This window comes from Columba livia, chromosome 2 (genome assembly GCF_036013475.1).
Source record: "Columba livia isolate bColLiv1 breed racing homer chromosome 2, bColLiv1.pat.W.v2, whole genome shotgun sequence".
Taxonomy (NCBI): domain Eukaryota; kingdom Metazoa; phylum Chordata; class Aves; order Columbiformes; family Columbidae; genus Columba; species Columba livia.
The window spans coordinates 55,541,577-55,560,701 of record NC_088603.1 but is presented as its reverse complement, the minus strand read 5'-3'; the positions used below and the strand labels follow the sequence as shown (position 1 = coordinate 55,560,701).

The following is a 19,125-nucleotide window of genomic DNA, read 5'->3' as shown; positions in this document are numbered from 1 at the left end:
TTAACCACCTCAAACCACCCATCTAAACCTAATGCCTAAAATAACCAACCTAACCCTTCCTAAATAAGACAAACATACACAACCTGAACAACATCAACCAAACGACCTAAGGCAAGCTACCAAATGCACCTACACCTACACCCAGCGGCTGCAAGCCAATCTAAACCAACCCAACTTCAACAACCAAGCTACCACATCCTAAATCACCTAAACTCCCTAAGCCTAACCAAGCTACAGCCATCAAAAAACACCTACACCCATGCAACCAACAAACACCCTACCACCCATGCAAAGCCTCACCTGCTTGTGTCTGGAGACTTGGAAGTTTCACTACCCTGTCTTCTCCTACTAATGGACCCTGAGCTTGTTTGGAGGTTCTCAAGCACAGCGCAGCTACCGTATACCCTTGATCTAGCAACAGTTCGCCTCTAGCGGGGAAGGTCGTCCTCTTTGAGCAAGGCAGGGAAACACATGGAGCGGGGAAGGACAAAGAGGACAGCTTTTAAGACAGCACTTGTCCCAGCCAGATCGCCCCCTCGCATCCAAATCATCCAGACACAACCTCAAACCAAAGAATGCCTCCTAAAACCAAAAAAAACATCACCTAAACCACCCTCAACATCCAACCTAAAGCACCCTTTCACAAATAACTTATGCAACCTAAACTCAACCCACCTCAAACAACCTCAAGACACTTAAAAAGGGCCTAAACAGATTAACCACCTCAAACCACCCATCTAAACCTAATGCCTAAAATAACCAACCTAACCCTTCCTAAATAAGACAAACATACACAACCTGAACAACATCAACCAAACGACCTAAGGCAAGCTACCAAATGCACCTACACCTACACCCAGCGGCTGCAAGCCAATCTAAACCAACCCAACTTCAACAACCAAGCTACCACATCCTAAATCACCTAAACTCCCTAAGCCTAACCAAGCTACAGCCATCAAAAAACACCTACACCCATGCAACCAACAAACACCCTACCACCCATGCAAAGCCTCACCTGCTTGTGTCTGGAGACTTGGAAGTTTCACTACCCTGTCTTCTCCTACTAATGGACCCTGAGCTTGTTTGGAGGTTCTCAAGCACAGCGCAGCTACCGTATACCCTTGATCTAGCAACAGTTTGCCTCTAGCGGGGAAGGTCGTCCTCTTTGAGCAAGGCAGGGAAACACATGGAGCGGGGAAGGACAAAGAGGACAGCTTTTGAGACAGCACTTGTCCCAGCCAGATCGCCCCCTCGCATCCAAATCATCCAGACACAACCTCAAACCAAAGAATGCCTCCTAAAACCAAAAAAAACGTCACCTAAACCACCCTCAACATCCAACCTAAAGCACCCTTTCACAAATAACTTATGCAACCTAAACTCAACCCACCTCAAACAACCTCAAGACACTTAAAAAGGGCCTAAACAGATTAACCACCTCAAACCACCCATCTAAACCTAATGCCTAAAATAACCAACCTAACCCTTCCTAAATAAGACAAACATACACAACCTGAACAACATCAACCAAACGACCTAAGGCAAGCTACCAAATGCACCTACACCTACACCCAGCGGCTGCAAGCCAATCTAAACCAACCCAACTTCAACAACCAAGCTACCACATCCTAAATCACCTAAACTCCCTAAGCCTAACCAAGCTACAGCCATCAAAAAACACCTACACCCATGCAACCAACAAACACCCTACCACCCATGCAAAGCCTCACCTGCTTGTGTCTGGAGACTTGGAAGTTTCACTACCCTGTCTTCTCCTACTAATGGACCCTGAGCTTGTTTGGAGGTTCTCAAGCACAGCGCAGCTACCGTATACCCTTGATCTAGCAACAGTTCGCCTCTAGCGGGGAAGGTCGTCCTCTTTGAGCAAGGCAGGGAAACACATGGAGCGGGGAAGGACAAAGAGGACAGCTTTTAAGACAGCACTTGTCCCAGCCAGATCGCCCCCTCGCATCCAAATCATCCAGACACAACCTCAAACCAAAGAATGCCTCCTAAAACCAAAAAAAACATCACCTAAACCACCCTCAACATCCAACCTAAAGCACCCTTTCACAAATAACTTATGCAACCTAAACTCAACCCACCTCAAACAACCTCAAGACACTTAAAAAGGGCCTAAACAGATTAACCACCTCAAACCACCCATCTAAACCTAATGCCTAAAATAACCAACCTAACCCTTCCTAAATAAGACAAACATACACAACCTGAACAACATCAACCAAACGACCTAAGGCAAGCTACCAAATGCACCTACACCTACACCCAGCGGCTGCAAGCCAATCTAAACCAACCCAACTTCAACAACCAAGCTACCACATCCTAAATCACCTAAACTCCCTAAGCCTAACCAAGCTACAGCCATCAAAAAACACCTACACCCATGCAACCAACAAACACCCTACCACCCATGCAAAGCCTCACCTGCTCGTGTCTGGAGACTTGGAAGTTTCACTACCCTGTCTTCTCCTACTAATGGACCCTGAGCTTGTTTGGAGGTTCTCAAGCACAGCGCAGCTACCGTATACCCTTGATCTAGCAACAGTTCGCCTCTAGCGGGGAAGGTCGTCCTCTTTGAGCAAGGCAGGGAAACACATGGAGCGGGGAAGGACAAAGAGGACAGCTTCTAAGACAGCACTTGTCCCAGCCAGATCGCCCCCTCACATCCAAATCATCCAGACACAACCTCAAACCAAAGAATGCCTCCTAAAACCAAAAAAAACATCACCTAAACCACCCTCAACATCCAACCTAAAGCACCCTTTCACAAATAACTTATGCAACCTAAACTCAACCCACCTCAAACAACCTCAAGACACTTAAAAAGGGCCTAAACAGATTAACCACCTCAAACCACCCATCTAAACCTAATGCCTAAAATAACCAACCTAACCCTTCCTAAATAAGACAAACATACATAACCTGAACAATATCAACCAAACGACCTAAGGCAAGCTACCAAATGCACCTACACCTACACCCAGCGGCTGCAAGCCAATCTAAACCAACCCAACTTCAACAACCAAGCTACCACATCCTAAATAACCTAAACTCCCTAAGCCTAACCAAGCTACAGCCATCAAAAAACACCTACACCCATGCAACCAACAAACACCCTACCACCCATGCAAAGCCTCACCTGCTTGTGTCTGGAGACTTGGAAGTTTCACTACCCTGTCTTCTCCTACTAATGGACCCTGAGCTTGTTTGGAGGTTCTCAAGCACAGCGCAGCTACCGTATACCCTTGATCTAGCAACAGTTCGCCTCTAGCGGGGAAGGTCGTCCTCTTTGAGCAAGGCAGGGAAACACAGGGAGCAGCGAAATAGGAAGCGGATATCTGCCTAGCCAGTGAGATCAGCCCAATCAATCTTGTCACACTGTTTGTCATAGTGAGATTGCTGTTCTCATCCAAGTCATCTAGTCAGCATCTGAAACCAACCGAAGACATTCTAAAACGGCCTTAATAAATGACCTACAATACCTAAGCCAAAGAATCTACAACTTACCACTCAAATCTACCAGCCACCTTGCAGCCATCAACATACCTACAGACAAAATCAAACAAGAAAATAAGAATAAATAATTTAAATAAAATCCTTTTTCCACTTCCATCCTTTTAGTTATGTTTCCTTGAAATTGTTTTTGGATGTAAGAACCCCCTGGCATTTCAGCCATATAACAGTGTCACCAGTATTCGACTCCGGGTGAGGAGAGGCAACAGTTCACTTGGAAAGGACCCGCTAACATTATCTAGTCCAACTGGCTGACCAAACATTAAAGCATTGTATTAAGGACACTGTTAAAATGCCTCCTCATCACTGACAGGTGTTGGATCTCAACCACCTCTCCAGGAAGCCTATTCCAGGGTTTCACCACCATCTTGGTAAAAAATAAATACTTCCTTACGAAAAGTTTGAACCCCCCCTGATGGACACAGCTTTTTTTGAGCCATTCCCACACATCCTGGCACTGGGTACCAGGAAGAAGAGCTCAGTGCCTCCCTCTGTATTGCCTTTCCTCAGGAAGTTGGAGAGAGCAATGAGCTCACCCCTTAGCCTCCTTCTCTCCAAGGTAGACAGACTCAAGAGTTCTCAGCCACTACCCCAGAGCACATGTCTTCCAGTCCCTTCCCGAGCTTTGCTGCCCTCCTTGGGATGCATTCATGTTAACGTCCTTCTTAAATGGTGGTGCCCAGAACTGCCTGCAGTACTTAAGGTGAGGCTGCACCAGTACTCAATTCAGAAGGACAATCACCTCTTCTGACCAGCTGGTTATGGTGTATTTGATGTCCCCAGGATGGGGTTTGCCCTCTTGGCTGCCAGGGCACTCTCTGCTGACTCCTCTTGAGCCTCCTGGCAACCAGCACCCCCAGACCCCTTTCTGCAGGGCTGCTCTCCAGCCACTCCTCTCCTCATTTAGACTTCTGTTCAGTGTCACTCCATCCCAGGTGCACAATTCCACTTTTTTTCTTGTTCAGTTTCATGCCACAAATGGAAAGTTACTGTTCCTGCAGTCGTGGTCTTGCAATTCGCCTATCAGTGTTAAAGACTGAGGCAAAAACCGCAATGAATGTTTCTGCTTTTTCTTCATCCCTATTTGTCAGGTGACTATCTTCAACAAGTATCAGTCCAAGAGATAACTGGAACTGCAATAGCATTTTTTTCCTCCCTGTCAGCAGTTAGAGTCTGATGTGTTCTTCAGCCTGTAAGGGGCAGAGTGCAGGTATTGTCAACCTGATGGACAACATCAGTTAGCTCACTATACATATCAAAGCAGGAGGCCTCCTCAGAAAACGTGTTGCACTTGAGAAATTTTACCTCCAGATTTTACCAGTCTTATCAGAAAATTTAGGCTCGGACACTATAAACCAGAGTACAAATGACAAGTTTTAGGTCTCAAAGCCGAAGTTATGAATAGAGCAGAAAGGGTACAATAACTTAAGTCTCCCTACAACAGGGGGGAGAAAACCAAAAGTAAACAAACATACAAAACCCACAAACGAAAATAAACAAAAAAACACACACAAAAAACCAGAAAACTACAAAAAAAAAAAGAAAACAGGGTAAGAAAACAGTAAAAAGGAATACAAACAAAAGTCTCACAAAACCAAGAAACGTTATGTGTTTGGAAAATTTGGCTCAAAAATGGCTCAATATGAGCAGCTGATAATCCATATGATGACAGAATACCCAAGAAGTGGAACGTATTTTAGGCATCTGAATTACTAAAATCGAGGTAAAAAAAAGTCTCTTCCACACTCTCTGCAAGACTCCAGTACATTTTACAGGCCTCAAAACCTTCTCACTCCTTCCTTATTTACTGAATCTGTTTTCAAATGATATGTGAGAAATGAGCACACTAGCCTATTTTCCTTTTAAGATCAAATTTACCTCCAACTTCCCTCTAGTGTTACTTGGGAGCAATGGGAATAAGCAATGCTGCAAGACAACTATTTTACACAAAACTAAAATTCTGTTCTCATTTTCTGCTTCTGCCTTTCCATTCATGTCAGCCCTTGAGTTACATGATCTACGCTGTCCACACTATAGCTGACTAGGTGAAAGTATCATTTATCATAAGCTCTTGTATCAGTTTTCACAAAATTTGTCAACGTTAATTTTAATAGTCCAATAAAGAGTGCAACATATTATGCTGCTGCGTGCACACGTGCATTCAGGGCCAAATTTATTCACTAGGCTGATTTTCAGCAAGTACCGACTCTTTAACAGATGCACCAAGTTTTCTGAGCTAAGTGGGTTACAATACTGTGTGCAAAGTACCATAATTTAGCTGCTGCTTATTGAAAATAGTAGCCTCTGCAGCTCAGTCTCTTTATACGGTACTCAAAGTTTATCACATGTGCCAATTCAGGACAGCACTCTAAACGGCCACTGACGAAAATATACTTCACTAACTAGAGAAGACCCAGAGCTAATATCTATGAAAGGGCTTAAAATAACAATGGTCTACATAAAGCTTTACAGTAGATCCATTTCCAAAAATACTGCCCCTATTTGACAAATGAGAGTTTTAAAAAGTACTACATAGCAGAATTTCAGTAGTGTTGAAACCATGGTCTAATACTGAGATTATGCATTGTCAGATCTCCCAGTGGTTCAAATTACATTCAGATCAAGCCCAGGCAACTGATCGCCTATTTGTGAAATTAACCAAATTATCTTTCGACAGCTTAACATTCACATGATACAGAGTTTATACCAGTTTTATTCTTTTAGATTCCAAGATGAAAAGGATACTTAATGCAGCAAAAAGTCAAAGAGACATAGGCAGACATTATCTTTTTCAGCACAGGTTGTCAATACAACGTTAACCTGTCAAAGTCTTTCTACCTAAATCTGAACTGACAGAGTTTTTCTGCTTTGACACACACATAAAATCATCACAACATGGTTTTGGCCACTGTCACTTTCAGACGTATTCCATACCCTTGTCATATCTAATGTGTGCTATTATAATCTAAACCCAGTAGTTTCTGGAATTCAATGTTAATTATAATTTTGGAAAAGTACAAATACAAGAAAATTATACAATTAAATTATGACCAAAAAATATGCCTTGCTTTCAGCTTTACACTATATTCTCAATTTTTCCACAGTTAAAAAAAGCAGGAATTAGGCTAAGGTAAGCAGAGCAGCCCCCTAAACAATGGCAATAGAAGGGGCTTGAAGGAATTGAAGGAACAAATATCAAGATGAAAGAAAAAGGTAACTAGCAATCTCAATGCTGGGTCGTTAGCCAGCGTACATGAAAGTGTCACTCCTTTAAACGCTAAAGAAGAAACCCTATTCAAGCAAGCGATGGTTTTGACATTCCCCAGAAAGACAGCCTTTGTAGAGCGACCAAAGAACGGTCCAGCAGCCTCTGGAGAGGCTCCCAGGACAGGAGGCGGCTCGGTAACAGCAAAGTTGGCCTTGGAAGTCGCAGCGCAGCCCACCGCAGAGCTGTCAGCCGGACAGCACGCACAGGACAGCAGGGCCTGCGCTGCGCCACCGTCCCGCGGCCAGGGCGGCGGGACCGGCCCGGCCCGACCCGACGCCAGCGTCACGCCGAGGCCTTCCCGGACACGCCTCCCCTCCGGGCGAGAGGCCACCGGCGCCCGGCCGGACACCACTAGCCGCCCATGGCTCCTTCCCGGCCCGCCCAGCGATCCGACGGACACCCCAAGGCCCGCGGTACCTGCGGCGTGAGGGGGGCGCCGCGTCCCACCGCCCCGCGCGGCGGCGCCTGCTCCTCGCTGATCTTCTGCTTCAGCTTCTTGAACATGGTGGCGGGAGGGAGGAGGGGAGCGGAGTGCGGCTCCCCGGTTCGTTAGGCGAGTGGCGCCGGAGGTGTGACTGAGCCCCGCCCGCCCCGACCCCGCGGAGCCGCTACTGGAGCCGCTACTGCCGCCGCTACTGCCGCCGCCCCTCCTTGCCCGCCCCCCCCGCCGCGGAGCAGGTGAACGCCGCGACTACCGCGCCTGCGCAGCCAACGTGGAGCCGAGCGCTCAGGGCAGTACGGGGCGCGGCGAGGCACAAACTTCCCAGCGGAATGCCCGGTGCCATTCCTCCCCCCGCCCCGGGGGCGGGCGCCGGTGGCGTGGCCGCCCGGCCGGGACTGGGAGCCGAGCCGGCGGCGCGGTGGTGCCGCTTCGCCTCGCCTCTCTCCGCGGGGCGGGAGGCGGCGCTGTGCCGGGAATGGCGCGAGCGGAGGGGAGGCGCTGCCCGCCCGCCGTGGAGTCACCGCCGTTCTGTCGGGAGGCGAGGAAAGCGGAGCGTAAGAACCGCCACAGCCGCCGCTTTGCTGCGCCTTCCCCGCGCTGTGAGAGGGGTCGGAGCCGCCGTAACTGTGCGACCTGTCACCTTAATGCTCGCCTGCAGAGGGGCGCTCCGCCCCGCGGCGACGGGCCGCCCGGTCCAGCCCGGCCCCCGCACCACACAAAGCGGAGAGGGGAGAAGGTGCGTCCCGACCCCCGCCTTCCCTGCGCCGCCCTGGGCAGCGAGCGAGCGGCTTTCTGCGGGGAAGCAGAAATGGTGATTCTGCTTGTTTTGTAGTTTGCTTCCACAGCGAGCGCTCTCTGGACGGCTCGGTCCGTGATTACGAATAAATCCTTTTCATCTGAAGGGCGCACGGCAAATCAGTGCAAAGACTCGGTTTGCCAGAAGGCCAAGTTGATACGGGGTTTGTAAGCCCCTATGTGACACAGTCCCGGTGTCTTGGTCAGTGAGTCTCACGCACAAGCTTTCCCAAACGGAGGAATCGGGCGCGTTGTTATCACGAGGTAATTACGAGGTGCTCGACCCTTGGGCTCGTGAAAGCTGCCGACTAAACATGCTCAAAAGTTGCTTTTTAAAACCGAAAACCTACCTGCTGATCGGCAAGTTCCATTGTTCTCATTTAGTCCACCCTGAAACCTTCGGAGTACTATTTGTAAACCTGTCTATATTATTTACAAATAGAGTACTATTAAAGGTGGAAAGGCAGCGTTTGCTACTGCCGTTACTATTCTGTCTTTGAAACTGGGGAGAAATGTTCTTGGCCACTGTAGGTTACAACCTATAGCTTTAGAGCCGTTGCTGGATGAGATTTGTGTGTGTGCATTCAGTCCTGTCAGTGTGAATGCAGAGCTGTCAGCAGCAGCCAGCATTCAATCTCCAACAATGGGACTATTTCGAAACTTGCTGTGTTGACAGTGATGCTGTATGAAGGCTAGAAATAAGTTAAGCTATTTGCAAGAAATGCTGAGCTATGCAGTCTTCTGTGTAGCACCATACTAAGGCGGTTGTATGCGGTAATCACAATCATCCAGAAAAGTTTTCACTGAAATACATTCCTGTCATCTTTAAGTAATTTGAGGAAAAAAAGTCAATATGAAATGGATCATTTGCTGTACACTGACGAAAAAGATAAACCAAGATACATCTACAGCAAACATGAACTGCTGTAAGTTTTTTCTAATTTTTTGCTACATGAGAAAAGAAAAGAAAAAAATAAAAGAAAAGAAAAGAAAAGAAAAGGAAAGGAAAGGAAAGGAAAGGAAAGGAAAGGAAAGGAAAGGAGTGGGTAATTTTCAGCAGCCTGTTTAGCTGTACAGAAACTGAGACTGGTAATGATCCTTTTTTTTTGTGTATGTTCCCATTAAGTCTACTATACATACCTTAGATGGGAGCAGTGACTTGCACACTCTACTGATTTCTAGTGAGAACTGTTGATTTGGAACACCTTCAAAAACGCTAGTCTGAACCTACAAGCAGTAATGGTCAGATAAGTATTTTGCAGATTTTTATGTTCTCTTTTCTGTAGGTGAGCTTGAAACAGAAGTATAGGAAAAAGTCTCCAGGACTAAAGGGGCAAAACCAGCTGAATAGCAGTCCATGAGGAAATGAGATAAAATAGGCATTTAAGTTTACTGCAGCCATAAAAAGCAAAGATTCTCCATGTAGCAGCACAGCCGTATGATTCAAAGGTTGGCAAGTGAGAGGGGCATTGCCTGATGAATGCTTTGGGAAACCCTGTAACAGCCTTCAGTCTCCTAATAAATCCATGATTCTCACACGTATGTGCTCTGTTACAAATGCTATCTCATATTCTCTTCTCTTCAGCATCTACAGATTACACGCTAATTTCAAACCTAGGTGACTAAAAGCAGTATGTGATTTTGATGGGTAGATGCATAAGTGAAAGAACACTAGCTCCAACAGCTATCAAATAGAAAATAAGAGCTTTGTTAATTCTTTCATTAAATGTATCCAATGCAAAAGAGAGCTCTGTATTATTTCCTTGGAAAATTTAAAGCTTGAGATATTATGTTCTGACTGTTTCTGACAGTGCAGATGTTTTCATGGGACTGAAGGCTATGCAGGAGAGAACAAGTACCAGACCAGAAAGTATGATCAAGGTTATTCTTTCCTACACTAAAGTCTTAGTTGCTGCAGAAAATGGTGAGGTGATTAATTAATTGGAACTCTGTTAATGGGTTGCAGTAACTCAACGTAGTAATCATATGGCAGTTAGATATTTTCCAGGGGATTTTTTTACTACAGCAAGGTTTTTTTGTTTTGTAAATTCCAGTGTACATAATCACCTCCTGTTCTCCATGGGAGAGGCATACCTGAGTTTTAGGAAGAGGTGAAGTAATATTTATATGTATCATTTAATCATATATAGATTGGTAGCATTTTAAATACTCAAGGACAATGTGAATTTCTGTGCTTTTGAATTGGTACAAACCAGCAATATTTTGTGATACATGACAATGTGTCTACTGTTGCTCAGATAAAACAAAGTGGTATCCCACATTAAGCAGTAGTATACAAATTCCGAAGATATATATGATAACTCCACAAAACACTATCATAAACCTTCTAAAAGGACTTTAAATATTTTAGAGTCTGGGCAAGTTTGCTTTATACATATTGCAATATACAAAGCATTTACTCTAAACCCCACAAAAGTCCTGGGGGCAATTATCTGGAACCATATTCTTACATACACATGGTGTCAAAATCCCTTACTTAACTGAACAGCACCTCATTGCTAGAGCTCTGGTCGATCTGATCTTAGTGGATTCCTTTGTGAAGTTAAAAGTAGCAACTGAAAGTGAAGATCTTTCCCCTCCTTTTTTATCTCCCTTAAGTACACCGCTTAACATAAGCTAAACAAGAGAACTATGACATTGTTGCACTGTCTGTGAAAGATAAATGTATATCTGCAAACAGCACTGGTTATGGTAGATAATTAAATTTAATTCCAAATTAAATCTATGACAGTCGTTAATGCATTTCTGTGGGAAAGAGAGTAGAGCATAAATGTAACAGACTGTTTTCACGGCAGTCTAGACCACTCTAATTGCCAGCGACAGTGGCCCACACGTCCCCGCAGTCCCATTCCCTGCCCTGCACTAGCTCCAGTGCTTGTCAGACCTTTCCCTTAGTCACTTCTGCATATTGAGTCTGCAGAAAACTAACTTGACAAGAGAGCAAATAATTTTGTGCTGACTTACGGTGCTGAGTCCCCTGAGTACAGGAGCTGCTGCAACAGAAACAGAGGCAGTGAGGAGCTGGATCGCTTTATGTTCCCAGGGTCATTTCAGATTGCTCAGGAACGTACGGTCTTTGCTAAGCAATTTGCTTAACTTAAAACTGAAGTAATCTCACCAAGCGCTACTTCCAGTTCGGCTAATAAGCAACTGTTACACAAAGAATTGATACTCTCTCAACAAGTATCTATCTTCGTGGCTAATAGCAGCGAGTCTGTGGCCTCCAGCCAGTCTATAATCTGATTTTTAAAATGCTGTCTTTAAGTTATTGCAGCTTTCTGGAAGTTGCAAGAAGTCCATGGACATAAATTATTAATATGGTTTTCAATATTCTTTTCTACACCTACAACTCCAGCTACTTTTTGAAAGATGTACGAATTTGCTAGTAGCTAGTTCTTTCAATCCAGTCATCCATCACAAGTACAAAAAGGCATAAAAGAAAGCAACATGACATACATAGTGTTTCTGATAACTTTTTAATGTTGGTTCTCATTTTGTTTGGAAAGAAGGTTTGGTATGTTTGAATTTTTCTTGACGTCATAATCATGCTGTTAGAAACTAATGTTTAATAGAAAATATTCTTATTATTCCTACTGGATAATGTTTGACATCAAGGAAGTTACTTTATAAATAAATGAACATGAACTGGTAGTAGAGTAAACAAACCTAAGCAAAAGGGAGCACTAATCATGTAACAGGAGTTACTGTTCAGAGCTTATGTACAGGCCACTATTCTTTATGGACAGCTTATGGAATGTTGCATTTGGTAATGACTGCAATTTTTACTCTTACTTTAAAAATTCAAATACTAATGTTGATGTTAAAGCAGTCATACAGTGTACCATACATAGGTGGACAAGTAATCACTTTCAATTAGGAAGTATTCTGATCTTTACTTCAGCACAAAGGTTACAAACAACACAACGTTATCTGATAGTGCAATGAAAACCGTCACAGCTCATTGTACCTGCACCCTACGGAAAGAGGAGAAATAGTTGTGTGAGGTAAATCCTGTGTAGTGCTATAATTAGAACCCTAAAAGCTTTAATATGAATAAAACAGATAATCAGAGCATTTGTCTAGCCTGATTTAATTTCCATTTTTGCTTTTGTATCTAAGTGTTGTGACTTATAACCACCACCAGATGGCAGTGTTCTAGAAGATTATGACCGTGCCTCTCCAGAGTCATTGTCAGTATTACAAATGCAAAACTGTACCAACAGTGGGATGAGTTTCAAAACATTCATGTCAGGGAACTGACAAAACCCAAAGTTTCTACATCAGCTGTATAATTCTCCCATGTACAAAGTATGGGCTGGTCTAAGTAACTTGCTGGATATCGAACATTTAATTTCTTTACCACGTGGCTGACTTTGTGGTTGCTTAGCAAACAGTCCATTTGCTGATTATTTCTGTATTCATGTACTCACCTGTGGTGCCCAGATATTGGTCCGAGCTCAGCAACGGTAAAACTGAGCAAAAAGATTCAATAACAGCCATTTAAAGTGAGTGATTTAAGGGAAAAGTCAGATTTGTATGTTCAAAATGCACAAGGCTATGAAAAGAGCAGGGGCAGTGTCTGAGAAAACTGACAGGTAGCCTAAAGGCTGCAGTTGTTCAAACTGGGTAGACAAGAGGAATTAACTCACTTCAGCATGGGCAAAAGCTGACAGGGGTGGCTGCTTTGCACCTTGGGAGGGAAAGGAAGCTCTCTGCTCTTGCTGGAAAGTTGTTCAGGGATCACATTTCATGTCACACACTCCTCTATTTCCAAAAGTACAAAGTGCAAGCTCAGGCACTGAAGACTACTAAGAAACTGCAATAAACTGGGTCACTAATTAGGACTGCAGGAGGAGGAAAATTATTTGGATTTATTCAGCTGAAAGACCACAAGCCATCTTTCTGTGAATGGGAATATAAGACATGGAGAAATTAAAAAGTGAGTGACAGGATTTGATCCTGCAAGGGTCTTGCTTTCCTCAAACAAAAAATCTTCATTTTATCACTACCTTGTTAAGTGGCATTTCCTTTCTTGTTTCTCTAGAGAAGAGGTGTCAAACTAATTTTCATCAGGGGCCACATCAGCCTCACGCTTGCTTTCTAAGGGCCGAATGTCATTTTAGGACTGTATAAATGTAACTACTCCTACATTATCCCTGGTTTAGAGCACTGAAACCTTTCTCCTAACTTCCATTTCACTTTAGTTGTACTGTAAAAGCTCTGGAAGCCACAAAAAGGGAGCCAATGATGCTATAAAACAGCAGATCCTTTACATCAACAGTGATGATAGTCACGAGTTTGATTTTAAATTAGCTGGCAGCAGACTCTCATTTGAGTACTTTCATTTTTCTGTAATCACAACAAAACAACAAATAAACAAAACCCCCACACATAAAACCACCAACAACTCTATATGGGCAAGAACCTTATATCTAAAAACAAAGAAGAACTTGCTCCTGAAGACAGAGTTCCTTCATGGCAGAGGAGTGGTCTGGTTTCAAGGAAATCTGGTTTCTATTCCCAGCCCTCCCAGTGCCCTGCTCATCCACACTGGGCAAGCTGTTTTGCATTTCAGTATTTCTATTGGTATTTTAATTGAGAACAGTGATGCTACCCAATTTCCTGCAAACACCTGGTTAGTTTTCCTCTTTGCTTGCCCAACTGCTGATAGAAAGCTCAAGGGAATGACGGCTTATTTAGATGGTTTTTAAGAATACTGAGATACACATTCATAAGAAACAATTATCTCCCTCTTGGGATTTTTCTGATTCTACGATAATGTTTTCCCCTTAAGCACCATCATTAAGAAACAGCAAGTGATTTTGCTTAATCATTTTCAGTCAGCAGGGCTAGGAATACAAGCAACGATCTTCAGATACTGAGGTTATTCAATTGGGAAAAGCTGAAAAAGTGATTTAATTTCTGTGATGCCTTTAGCTAAAGTGTGGAACATCTAAAACCACATCACTGGGGATGCTACACCCAGAATTCACTGCTAAGGAAAGTCACTGAGTTATAGCACAACAAATTCTTTAAGAGGTATACTGAAGAACATTTGCAACTATCAAGGTACACATCTATTTCAAGGAGAATCAGGAAGTACTTTTTCTAATTACAATACTGTATAATTTGATTGTCGCTAAGGAAAACATTCACCTTCCTTCTGCAGTATCAAATTCATTAAAATGGTGGATGCAGAATACAAAAACCAGTGATTTAGGAATAATCATACTACTTCCCTGCATAACAGTTTCCAGAATCAACAAAATAGAACAAATACACATTTTTGTTCAGTGATTATACAAAGCCGTGACACATAAAAGCACAAGGACAATAGTTGTACGTAGCTAGATATATGGATTAGTGCTGGAATTCAGGACACATAAAGGTTATCAAAGTAACAGATCTCTAAGAACACTCAATCACCAATTTCAGATTAGAAATTTGTCAGCATTTAAGATAATATCCTAATACTGACATATTGTTGCTTGAGTATTGTTGTACTCTAAACTCCCTACTACTCTTACTTTTCAAATATTTTGGAGAGAAGTGTTTCTCATCCTCCTTAACTATTTTTTTCTAGCTCTTGGGATTTGCTACAAGATTTGCCAGCCACTGACTAGGGCGGAATATCAGGCTGAAGAGACCTGAGGGCTCTAAGCATGAAATTCTTCTCATGTCTGACTTACTTCTCAAGGACGGGCCCATAGGGCACTTCTACATAAAGAAGAGTGACTTACCTTTCAGTTGAAAATAGAGAATACTTCATCACCTCTGCTGAACTAATACAGGAGCAGAGTTATTCGGTATTGATTTGCATACATCATACCTGGCTTTCTTGAAGTGCTTTAGAAACAAATGCTCAGTAGCTCTGATGCTATGCCCATATAATAAACACAAGTCATTTCACAGGCAAGTCAATTGAGTTCTGGAAAACTCTGTGGTCTAGAAGACATTCTTACTTGTGTATAAATATAATGAAGCAAGATGCTCCCCTTGTTGTATTCTCATGCTATTTCATCATCTCTAGGAGTTCACCTGTACGTAAGGATGACACGCTGGCACGCTTCCTTTCTGTTATCCCCTCTTGTTTGCAAAGACATACTGTGAATGCAGAATCTCGAGATGTGAAGCACTCCTTTTTGAGAAAACTATTATTTAAGAGGAAGTGATTACCAAACTGCTCAGAATGTTCCAACTATGTGATTTTGCAACTTCATCTGTTAAGATGCACTATTTCAAATTAAACTCAAATGTAATAGTTGAATTGTTCTCTCTCAGACTTTGCTCACGTTATCATGGCACTTAGATTCCACACTCATTAAGTTTTTCTCTGCTTATTCCAAAAAGGCCAGAGATATTTGGTTTAGCTTAACAAATACCAAGTACAGCTCACAGCATATTTATGTTTAATTATTAATATAAAATATACCTTCTCCGTTTAATAATATAAAATATTCCTTATTGAATATGCAATATAAAATATTCCTTATTGATTAATGTATCTATTAAAATTGATCACTTGCCTTCTAAATGGCAAAATACTGGTTTTCTAACTACCCCAAATAAACTCTGATGCCTGTAATTGAAGTATTACAGTGTTACATTTACAGAGGAAAAAAAAAACCTTCAAATTAAAATATACCCACAGAACAGTGACAAGTCTTCACAGAAGTATTTCCTCTGGTAATCGGCTTCAGTCCACCTGGACTTTCCCACGGCTCTAAAAGCAGAGGGAGTATTAACCTAAAGTTTGCAATGGTGCAGTTCAATTCATAGTAAATGCAATATGAACTCAAACTACATGTTGTTTATTACTCTGTCTGGCTAAATTAAAGGTTTTCAGGCAATTTGATTATTATTTCCTACTGCCAGGTACTTTTTATAAAACTCAGCAGCAATTTGCATGCAAAGAAACTCAGAGTTATGATGCAAGTCACTGTTAACTAAAGAATTTACAATATGATTTTTACTCTGTGAAACTTTCATATTAAATGCATGTGATAATACTTACAGAAGCGCTACACTGAATTATTTATCAGAGATGAAGGCCAGACCTTGTACTCAGGCAGGAGGGTCTGCAGTGGATATTTAGGTTAGAATACACAGAACTCATGAGAACACTGAGATGTCATTCTACCTCCTCCTGGTAGTGCCAAGAATAGAGACGAGTTATTTAGTCTTTGATTTCCAAGGATAAAGTGTCATGAACTGTTCTTCTATTATCCTACCTTATTCAGTTCATCCCTGTAACTATCCAAAATAGCAAGAAATATTATTTCTACATCATGTAGCTCCCTAAATCTCTGTTGAATTCATTCTTCAATATAAACTGCCACAATCCAAAGAACCAAGATAATTTTGCAGTTGGGACACTGAGAGAAGGAAAAAGCATTGTAAACAGTTAAAATTTCATAATTATACTATAAATATGCACACAAATACTTACAAGGAAGGCATAACTTCCTTTTGGTTTGGTTCAGATACTGTAAGAAAGATAACCCTTCACTTGCTGTCATAATGCATTAACCATCGTCATGCTATTATAGAATTCTTGTTCAAAGTGTACTCTAACAGCTAGTACTGAAAATGTTTCATGTAGTATTTACTCCTCTTCCTCCATGTACTAAAAATTGCTTTCAAGTTCACCTAATTAAGCACAATATGAAGGTTCATACATTCATTAATTTTATTATTTTAAATATATTTCTAGATACTTAATTCTTTATAGTCTAGTGGTCCAAATTTTTGCTAGTCCATTAGGGACAATACTAAGCAAGTAACATGCTGCAGGTAAGATCAAATTTTGTTCTTGCCAACCTCTGTTACAACCTTTTACTTTCTTATGGCTATGAAAAATGACAGACAGTCTCATCGGGTAACATACTGCCCACAAGTCATGGGATCTTGTAGTGTTGTCCATTTAGCATGTGCTTAAGCAGGAGCCACACAGGAAGGTTAAGTACAGAGAGATAACTGTGGGCTATTATGAAATAAACCACTGTGAGTGAGGCTGCTTTAGCTTCTGTGGTGTCGGTACTCTAGTGTACACAATGCATACTTATAAAACATTCCCTTGTTGCCATCACCTTGCAGGCTGCAAATCAGCCATGAAGCTATTGAGTGGTTTTGGAAATGAGTTCTCTTACCTAAGCAGCCTCAAATACTTCAGAATCAAGATGGTACTTTGCGGCAAATACGAACGACGCACACTGGGATGCAGACAGAAATTCACACAGAGGCAGAGATCTTGTTCAGGAAGGAGCGCAGAGCCTGGCCAAGCAGAGAGCTGACCTAGGCCTAGGTTGCTTTCTTTATTCACCATTGGCAATTTATAGGATTTACAGGTACAGGCCTGGACTAAGATGTTTACAAAAAGGTGCTTTTCCACTAATTGCTATCAAGAACACACTAAACCCATGTGATGTTCATCTCACTTGTTTTTCCACTCATTCACAGACCAGGCCCAAGGACATTCACAGACCAGGCCCAAGGACATTCACACATCCCATGCACTTGGGGGCGGTTATCCGGCCCGAGATACCATTCTCACGAGTCTGGGCTATAACTTTTTACAATTATGAGAAACGTACTTCAAAGTAATCTGTCCAAAGCCCTTTATATATTATTATGTTAGTATTATGTCTTTGACCGTCCGGATGGTCATGTTAGTATTGATCTTCCTTTATCATCCAGGTGGCTGGAACCGCACATCTTGCTCTCCCACATTTTACTTTCCAACAGTACTTCTCGGGAGTTCAAAGGAGAAATTGCCGTTTCAGAAGACCTAGTCACCCAAACTGGAAAGGCAGACATCATACAGGTAAACAGAGCAGTTGCTCAACACAAGCCTCAGAGCAAAGAGAATAGTGGTAGACTGCAAACACAATTCATAGCAGAGAGATGAGTACATGAACAATTTTCGAATCACTCTTTGTCCGTAACTGAATAAAATTTCTGAATTCTAAGTTCAAAGATCTGCACTTTTTGAATGCAGTTTTGTATTTTTTTAGCATTGATTTACATACAAATAAATCTTGTCGCATCATTCATGCAGAGGTGCCCTAAGAAGACAAAAGCAGAAAGCATTAAGTCAAAAGCTGTTATATGGTGGAAAGGAAATAATGAAGGGGGAGAGAGTTCCTTTATGCTTATTTGAGAAGATGACCACTGCAGACAAGAAATTTAACTCCTATGAAGTAAAGTCCATTAATGACAACTAGTAATTTTGCTTCTAGTTAGGAAATTTCATTTTTGCTGTAGTGGAAGAAATTAGTAGTTTTGTTAATTTAGCCTAAGACTGGACTAAATTAAGTCTAAGACTGCTCAAAGATGAAGACTGCTGAAAGACAGAAATACTGAAAGCATAGAAAACTGAGGTTTGCCTCCAATGTTTCCAGAGATGACAATTTTTAGGAGGGGAGGGAGAAGAATGTAAATGCTGAATAAGCTTAACAGGCTTCATGACTCAAATGAAATGCTTTCTTTAAGAATGGGAAACATATCAGGTATGTTAGTCAACACAGAAAATATTTCTAGTCTTTAAAGCACAAACAAAAATTGTTTGCTTTTTAACATCATCTTACTGACTGTTGCATTTTAAATACTTGAGTATATTTTTATTTGTTGACATATTTGGACACAGGGGAGAGCATAAATACTGAAAATATAAACTGTTAACAGCATTTGAAACATGGGACTCAAAATCAGACCTCACGGTGCAAATATAGAAGAGAGAAAGGATCAGAAAATGGCATCACTGCAGAGATAACAGCTCAGTACTGATAAACAAGAGCAGCAGTATTGCCTAACGTAAAGGATACAAGTATCAGGTCTTCAGTACACTAGTGTGTATATATGTAAAATAACTTTCACATTGTGATATTGACCTTCCAAATGCTTTTATTACAGCAACCTGCACCAAGAGTATATTCCCTGCCAGTGAGAAGCTGCAAACAGCAGCAGTTTTCATCAGCTAACCAGGGATAACAGCTTACACTTATGCACCTACTTCTCTCTCTTCTTACCTTCACTAAACACCTGCAAACTCCACTCCTTTGGCTTC

General features: G+C 42.1%; 1 protein-coding gene across 10 annotated transcripts in view; it reads right to left on the bottom strand.

The window, feature by feature from the left end:
* Positions 1 to 19,125, bottom strand: part of GOLGA4 (golgin A4) — a 128,239-nt gene that overhangs the window by 100,917 nt on the left and 8,197 nt on the right. Inside the window, exon 1 of one of the 10 annotated variants that reach the window (XM_065052029.1) lies at positions 7,220 to 7,459. The exons of 7 other annotated variants lie outside the window; for them this stretch is intronic. In XM_065052029.1, the coding sequence (XP_064908101.1) occupies positions 7,220 to 7,306 (87 nt within the window). In that variant the 5' untranslated portion in view covers positions 7,307 to 7,459. Of the gene's footprint in view, positions 1 to 7,219; positions 7,460 to 19,125 lie in introns of those variants that run through there. 2 more of the 10 variants (XM_065052028.1, XM_065052031.1) reach the window with 2 other exon arrangements.